We start from the raw sequence: 8,737 nt of genomic DNA on the forward strand, positions 1-8,737 counted from the left end.
ATTGGTCTCATTTCTTGACTTTATGACCAATTCAATATCAAGAAAAATAGCTAGCAGCCACCCACACACAAACAAAACTGATGGTCAGCTTCTTAATTCATTCTTTTCAAGAATTGCAAAATCAACTTGTAAGCAATTGTTAAAGACAAAACTTAAAAATAATAGTTTCACTTTTTTACCTTAAATGACTATTGCAATCACACAAAGGTAAGCATCGCAAAACAGGTGGGTCAGGTAACGGGTCAAAACAATACAGGTTCAAGTCAAACGGGTTTTGAGCAAAATAGGTTGTGGTCAAACGGGTCATTTTAAAAATACATCAATCTGGTTATAGTCAAACGTTTTTTTCATCAAAATGGACGCGGGTTAAAATAAGACGTTTTAAAAAAGTATCAAAATAGTTTCACTGGTTATATTACTTTTTATGACGACTACTGCCGAGGAGTACAAGGGTTGTATTTTCTTTTTATAACTCAAATTGACTATAGTAATCACACAAAATGACAAAAGCAAAAAGAATATCTATATATATTTGATTCACGAAAATGACTGCCTACAATTCTTATTCAAAACAAGAAACACAACAGTATAGTGAGTGTTACATTACAACAGGGCACTGCTTATGAGTAACTTAAGTGGGTACAACCTCTACACTTTGAGGAGAGTATTTCAGGTAAAGGGTTACAAGCAATAATATCAACTGGATCATAAAACATGAAGTATATCTACAAACTCCATTCTGCAGTTTCTTTAAATCTTCTTTTGTCTCTGACTTCTCGTTTGTTGCCTGCACGCCTTGTGATGCTACATTCTTTTGTTGTAAATTATGTTTAATTTCACGCAATGGTCCTTCGGTCAAGCGTTTAGTGGTTGTAGTTATGACCACATTTTCCACATCAGCTTGGATTATTTTCATCAGGCAATCCTCAAGCTCGGTCTTAACGCCTACAGAACTTAAAGCCCGTTCCAGTTCCAAAATCTTGGCATCCTTGAGTTCAAGAATTTCAAGAATCGGGTCATCAAAGATTAACGGAGCATCTTTTCCAACATCCTTCCATTTCTGCACTTCTGCAAATCACAAACAGATCATAAAAATAACATACACGCAAAGTTAAAGAATAACACAAGAGTTCAACAAGCTACCTCTCTCAAACTCCTCTTGAGCAGAATGGAGTCCTTTCATAGATAACACAAGCGGATCATGCTCCATTGATCCTTCATGCTTCTCGATATTATCATCTGCTAACGAAGCCTCATCTGACTCAGCATCACTTTTCACAGACGCAACTTGTGCTTCTTCGTTTAAATCTTTATCATCACTAAACTCTTCGTCATGTTTCGCAGACACGCCACTCTGTCTACCTTCGCTTGCTACTGTATTACTACCCTGCACAAACACAAAGTTGGACCTTCCAGAGTCAGATCCCAATACTCCCATACTCAAATTCTCATTCGAATCTTCCTTCTCGATTTCTACACCACGAGGCTTCTTCCCGGGCCCCATTCGACCATTCCTCTGATGATCATCAACTAAACCTGTAACTAAATCATCCCCATTTATATTACTAGCCGCAGTATCCGGTTGAACCGAATAATCACCATTAACATTCAACATCACTTGTCGAACCGGTGTACTATTACTTCCCATTTTCTTAGCAAGTTCCCTAGGTATCCTCCTCCATTTCTTCAACCTCTTCCTTCTATCGACAACATCCGATAACGCCAACGATGACAACGATGACGATAACAATCCAATGCCTTCAGTAGGCAACTTATTATTAACATCTTCTTCAACACTATTCGCGCCATTATTATTTAATTTACTTCCACTTTCTCCAGAGGAAATCAACTCGTTATCATCCATTAATTGAACACTTAAATTAAATTCTACTTTTTATACGTATATAATACATATATATAGATACATAGTTACATACATACATGATACAACAAACATTACATAAAACTGAAAACCCTAACAACAATGATCTCTCTTGTAAACCGAATCACGAAACTTAAACATCGAATTAGCGATTGAAATTGATACGATTGAAGATCAGAGACTAAATGTTTAATTCTTCGATTGGTAAAATTGTTAACTGAAGAATAAAATTGGAATAAGTTGAACGTACCTTGTGTTGCATAATGGGAGAAAAGGAGGTTAATTTGGGGGAAGTGATGGTGAGAAATTGAGATCGAATTGGAAGAAGAAGAACCCTAATTTGCGAGTGGATATGTAACTTGAAGCCATGAAGGTTTCTTGGAAGATCAGGAAAATGAGAATAGTGGCAGTTAATGAAATGGGATAATAAATAAATAAATAATAAATGTAATATTTGAATGTGGAGTGGTTACAGCGATGGTGTAGGTTGTGGGCCAGCGCATGGAGGATAACCGTCACGCTGGAAGTCACGTGACGTGGGGCATGTTAATTGTTCATCCATTGTTGTTTGGTGTTCTTGAAGGCCCATTCTATACACACCCCCTCTCCTTCCTGATTACACCCCCCTTTGTGAGAGGAAAACTGTCGGTCCCACGCAGGCCCCACCTGTAAGGGGACCCGGGGTGATGAGTGATGAAACCCCCATCATTCGTGAAAAACTTTAGCACACCGCTGTCACCATCATTTATCACTCGTGAAACTTACCACGCGTGATATTTATTACGCGTTGAATTTTGATGTTTCAGTTGACAAGATGACCATTTGAGGGTTTTTTTTTTTTTTTTTTATAAAATCCAACCATTTTCACTAAAAAAAGGTTGTGAGTGATGAAATAATGGTTGATGCCATGGCGGAACTTGATTGGAAGTTGTGAGTGATGAGTGATCACCATCCCCTCCCCCTAAGACCATGTGTAGTGGTTTAGCAAAATAATGCCCCCACCATGGGGCATTATTCGACACGTGGCAGTCCAGTCAGCATGGGACGTTATTGCAAAAGTGGCGTAGTGGAATAATGCCCAAATGATGCCCCTTCCAATTATTAAACAATTATTTTTGAGGTTAAAAAAAAAGGAAACTACAAGTGCCCCAAACCCATTGGCTAGTCAACATGGTTGGCCGGATCTTGAGCGTTGTTTTAGAAACGCTAAACAATTTTTTTTTCAAAAATAATGCCCCAAAACGCCCCATGTAATGGGTTGGGGGCGTTTTTAGGCAATTTTTTTTTTCAATTTTTTTTAAAAACCACGCCCCACTACGAATAGTCTAAAGGTGTTGTAACAACTAAAACTGGATAGATGGGATGGTTTAATTTTATGTTGTTTTAGTTTTATAAAGGTGTTGTAACAACTAAAAAGAAAACTTTTGCTATATTTTGTAAAGAGTATAGTAGAGTATATCTCTAACTAGCCTGACGTAAACGGTTTATAATAAGGGAAATCTTGAAATTGGCCATTGACTTGGTAAACTTTCGAAAATAGCTAACTGAAAAGTCTTATGGAATCCGCATACACAACTCGAGAAGGCTTGGAGCCTTTTCAGCGAGAACCAATCAAAACATGAAACATGTTCATAAAAAGGCTCCAAGCCTTCTTGGGTTGTGTGTGCGGGCTCTGAAAGACTTCTTTTTTTGAAAGGCCAACGAAATTTATTAAAACTTCTGGTTAACCCACTGTTAAATCAGAAGGATTCACCAAATTGATGGCCAATCTCGAAAGTTGACCAAGTTGATGGCCAATCTCGAAATTTTCCCTTATAATAATGAGCAATTGTTTTAGTAGTAGTTTCTAGATGGTAGGTAGTGTTAGATTAGTTTATTTGTCTAGAATAACGTAAAGTTGTGTGGATTTCAATGTTTTTTCTTGAAGGTCCAAATGCCTCAACATAAGGAAAAAAGACCAGGATCGTTATCCTGGTGGATAAACTCCAAAGTGAGTGTAAGAGTAAGTATTCTTATTTTCTGGAGAAACAAGTATTGTGAGAATGAAGAAGAAAATGAGATCAACACCTTCCTTCCAAGATAGTATTTATAGGGGGTGAGGAGTTGATATATGACTTTTTGTAGTTCATTATTTAATGTGTGCAATGTGTATCGGGAGGCACTTGTCGCATGTTGTGCTTTGTGGGATGGCGTTCGGTCTTAGGTATGTCTGCTGGATTATGCCTACCTTGTGGTGTGTCAAAATACATTGGATGTTATTGGGACTATTATGTATTGCCTACCAATATATATTCATGTGAACGATTGTTGGACACATATGTATGTATGAAGTATATGGTTAATAGTTTATGGTTTTGCATTATCCTAGTTGAAACTCTTGCAAGCCCACAATGTGTATGCAAAAATGTTAGTCTGGAGTCCTTTGGCTCGGGCAAGCCAGGTTTGCTTTCAACCAATCTTTTTCACGTGATATACTTTCGAGCAGCCTGAGTGCTTGTGTTGTTTGATATAGCACAATTATTTAGTCACCTTGAGCGCTAGTGTTGTCATCTAAGTTGGCTACTGAAGGTGAAATCTAGATTAAATTGCATGTTTCTTTTCTTTTTGTGTGGCTATAAAATGAACACTTTGGTACATATTCTAGAGAAAAAAAAAAGATAATACAGATGGTAATTGAGAGGATGATCCCCTTCTGAGTTGTAACTGTGGTCTATTTCACGAAAGATGGAGCTCTCTCTAGTTCAGTCTCATGCTCGAAACATGCTACCAAACACAATGTCACTTACTTGTTAACACCGTGGGGTATGGTGGGGCTTGGGTTGGGGGCATGAGTTGACACGTGGAGTTGGAGCCCCCCACCGATGAGTGACGTGTCCGTGGGGTATGGCGGGGCTTGGGTTGGGGGCGTGGCTTGGCAGTTTATTAAAAAAAAAATACAAACACCCGCTATGACATGGCGGTGGACAGCGAATAGGAGGCCGCCACATCGGATCTCAAGCCCGCCCCACGCCCGGCTTCAAACCCAAGCCCCAAGGGCCACGCCCCAACCCAAGCCCACCCAGGGTGGTGGCTTGGGCGTTTTCCCCCAACCCAAGCCCCATACCCCATAGTCTAAGTTCCATGAAAAATTCATCACACAAAACTCCATTGTTATTCTCTACCATGTAAGATCATCTGCGACTAGACAACTACTGATACGACTGTTGTACCTTAGAAGACATAGATGAGTCATTTTGAGATATGTCTTAAGGAAATATATTGTTTTCAAACCATCTAATGAAATTTAGATTTCCCCAAACAATAAGTTGGTTTGTTTCAAACCAAATCAGAGTTTAGACGATATTTTATTAGTGATGGTTCGTTTGGTTTATTGTAAAAATTTGGTTATGCCCTTTAAAGTGGTTACTTGTTTAAACTTTGGAAATACAGTCTCACATGAATCTCCTGTGCTTAAATGATCATAACTACAAGTTGTCTTTTTAAAAAAGTACAAAAAAATACATGAAAAGTTGTTAAAAGTGGTGAGAGTATCTTCTTTCCGGATAGGCAAAATCATATCATTAATGAATGAACATGCCTGCAAATTACTACAAGAACATGGTTTTGCCTCTTATCTTTTTCCACATAGGTCCACATTGAACTTGTCTAAAATATTCTATAACATCAATTTTATGTACGATGTAGGATTGAACTTGTCTAAAATATTCTAAAACATCAATTATGTCGAGTGTGATGTTTATAGCTTAACTTCAAACAGTTTTCCTTGACGTTTTCTATGTAGTTTAACTTCAAACTCGATATGACAAAGAAGCGGCTCACATGGATCATCAAGACCATATGAAGGATTTATGCTCGATATTGTATACAATGATCTAAATCACACATCTTTTGTCAGGCTTATCATAAACGGCTAACACACATTCTTGTATTACTTCCAATTTTCAACTAGTGTTCACTAGGGACTCGAACCTCAACCTCATGGGAGGGTCCTTGCCTTACACAACTTAATATCACTAGGTTGAGTCCTTGCCTTACACAACTTAATATCACTAGGCAGTGGCGGACCCAGGATTTTTGGACAATGGGGTCCCATTTTTCCGGTGTTCAAATTTTTTGGATCTGTCGTTGTTCGGGTCGGGTCGAGAAACATAATAGAAAACAATATCATAACTAAATTACAAGTTTCATTTACTACACATTCAGCTAAATATAGGTGAGAAAAAAATAGAAATAGAAAAAAAAATAGAGTGATTAATTTAAAATCAGGTTTAAAAAAAACACAAAAAAACGAAACAAAGAAGTATCAAACCCGGGACCTTTTGTGTGTAAACAAGGGGTTTTACCACTACACCAGGCTCACTCTCATTGTTATGGGGTCCGACTACATTATTTTATGGGGTCCATAAAAATTTTATATATCACTTCTACTACTTTTTAAAAAATGATTGGGGTCCGGGGACCCCGTTCCGCTTAACGTGGGTCCGCCCCTGTCACTAGGTTACAAGTCATTTGTTATCGTATTTTAAAATGGGATTCTGTTTGATGGTAAATAGTCTTTCCTTTTTTTTTTTTTTCAATTTGATTTATATGCTAGTCACTCTTTAATGGATATAAAGTGGATGTCATTATTTGATATATATTTTTTTTTATTTAACATGTAATTTACTCTTTCTCTAATAATATTAGGAAAATCTAAATACACAATTTTGTTTTATGTTTCTTGTCTACGTCTCGATGAGGAACATTTACAGAAATATGAGTTTCAAAAAAAAAAAAAAAGAATTAGGTAGTGTTTGGTATGCAGAAATAATGAGAGGTGAAATAGAATGGATGATTACGAGGGAATGAAGAAAAGAGTGTTCGGTTGGTCAATAAAATGGAATCACCCATTCTAAAAGACATTTCATTCACTCAAAATCATTTCATCCACCTCCTATGTTTTTTCTTCATTCCATGCCCTCTTGCACCATTCATCAACAACACCACAACCTACCACCTTCGCCACAACCCCCCCACCACCACCACCCACCACTGACGCCATCGCCGCCACCCGCCACCACCTCACCCCGATAGCCACTGTCACCGCCACCATTATCCCCCACAGCCGCGACCAACCGCCCACGTCACTCGCCGCCGTCACCCACCACCATCGTCGACGCCACTACCACCGACACCACCAACCGCTGCCGCCACCCACCACCAACGCCTGCCTTGCCGCCACCATCACTTGTCGTCGCCGCCGCACCGCCACCCATCGCCACCGCCACCGCCGCCACCCACCACCAGCACCTATAACCACCCACAATCACTACCTCCGACCACCACCACCACTTACCGCTGATTTTTTACTTCATTTTTCTTAACTACCGAACAATACACAATAATAATTCATTCCATTCATGTAACACGTCGAAAATTTACGTCCTATAATGTATTGACACGTGTCATAAGCTTGAACGTGTTAAAGAATACTATAGAGGGACTAAAGTTGACAGACATAGAAAGTATGTGAATTCACGGGTTCAAAATGTCAACAAGGGATAAATATACTTTACAGTAACCCTACATGATGCTCGTACCTTCAAACGAATGAATCATGGATCATACGGAACTAAATGTGGAAGAAAGTGAGGAATTACAAACCACAGGGGTTAATTGTGTCAACATGTTTAAGTTATACCTCTGAGTGACCCTTCAGCAAACCCGAGGCTTGTAATGGTAAATTATGCTCACTAGAATCACGATATAAATTTCATAAAGTTTCGTATTCAAATGAGAAAGTTATGATCGAATTCGTACATGAGGGGTTGAAAGCGTCAACATTGAAAGTTATGACTTTTCGGGTAGTAACAAAGTAACCGAGGACTTAACAAGATGGGTAAAAGTCTCGAGGCCCTTGTACGTAAATAAAAAGGGTTCATAATGCAAAGTTACCCTTCTGAAAATCCAAGAGCCAACGCGTAATAATTGAAAAGATTTGAAATCTGTCAGTGTGATCCAGGCGGGCCGCGTAAGCCTTGTAAAGGTCTTACGCGGGCCGCGTCAGCCTCCCAGATGCAGAAAACGTGAACAGCAGCACTGTTTGGTGTTTTAACCGACTTAGAACCATTATTGCTCAGCATGGGCGACCCCTAAATGACTCCTAGGCTCTAGGGACGTGTGTTGATGATCAGGGACTTTTGGTAGAGTTGTGTGGCATGATCTTGAGCCACCAAGAACACTATATAAGGCCTTTAAGTTGCAACAATGTGTTCACTCATTCTATCTGCATTCTTGGAACTTCCTGGAGCTCAAGAGTCTTCCCTAAGCATTCCTAATCGTGCATAGGACTTCAGTAAGTATGCTTAACCTTTCTTAGTTAAGTTTTTGCTTAGTTTTAGCTTAAAAGTCAAACCGTCGTAATTAACGGTTGACTTAAAGATTAATCACTAATGGTCCAGTGATTAGTCGAATCAAAGGTAGTTATATATTGGTAATTATGTCGGCATTAAACCCTTAAAAGGGCACCCTCTGATTCCCACTCTAACTAGTTCAAATGTCGGGTCAAAGTTGATTAGAAAAAGTCAACAGAACCTTAAATTTCGATTTAACGCATAATTAACAATGTAGAAGGCATGTAACCTATTTTATCACTCATATAACTTGATAATAAGTATAAGAACTGGTCTAAGCTTGTTTGATCCGACCATTTTCTGTTTTGACCCGGTTCGGAACCGAAAGTCGCAAAACTTTGACTTTTGCTTTGACTTCAGTTCTGACCCGTTTTAGTATGACTTGGATATGCCTTAGGACTTCCTTAGGACCAGGATACATGATGGTATGACCCTCTGTGACTGGTTCGTTGTTTGTCCGAGT

General features: G+C 38.9%; 1 protein-coding gene across 1 annotated transcript; it reads right to left on the reverse strand.

Moving 5' to 3' along the window:
* Positions 1–511: 511 nt before the first annotated feature.
* On the reverse strand, positions 512–2,302 carry LOC110929901 (WPP domain-interacting protein 2). Its single transcript, XM_022173081.2, has 2 exons — positions 1,144–2,302; positions 512–1,068 (listed from the first exon to the last, which is right to left on the reverse strand). The coding sequence occupies exons 1-2, from the start codon at positions 1,862–1,864 to the stop codon at positions 632–634; spliced, it is 1,158 nt and encodes a 385-aa protein (XP_022028773.1). The 5' UTR covers positions 1,865–2,302; the 3' UTR covers positions 512–631.
* Between the last annotated feature and the right edge of the window lie 6,435 nt (positions 2,303–8,737).

This window comes from Helianthus annuus, chromosome 3 (genome assembly GCF_002127325.2).
Source record: "Helianthus annuus cultivar XRQ/B chromosome 3, HanXRQr2.0-SUNRISE, whole genome shotgun sequence".
In the NCBI taxonomy this organism is placed as follows: domain Eukaryota; kingdom Viridiplantae; phylum Streptophyta; class Magnoliopsida; order Asterales; family Asteraceae; genus Helianthus; species Helianthus annuus.

Coding starts and splice junctions, on each gene's coding strand:
- LOC110929901 (XM_022173081.2), bottom strand. CDS start 1,864: ATGGATGATAACGAGTTGATTTCCTCTGGAGAAAGTGGAAGTAAATTA. Junction 1,069..1,143: donor TCAAGAGGAGTTTGAGAGAG/GTAGCTTGTTGA, acceptor TGTGATTTGCAG/AAGTGCAGAAATGGAAGGAT.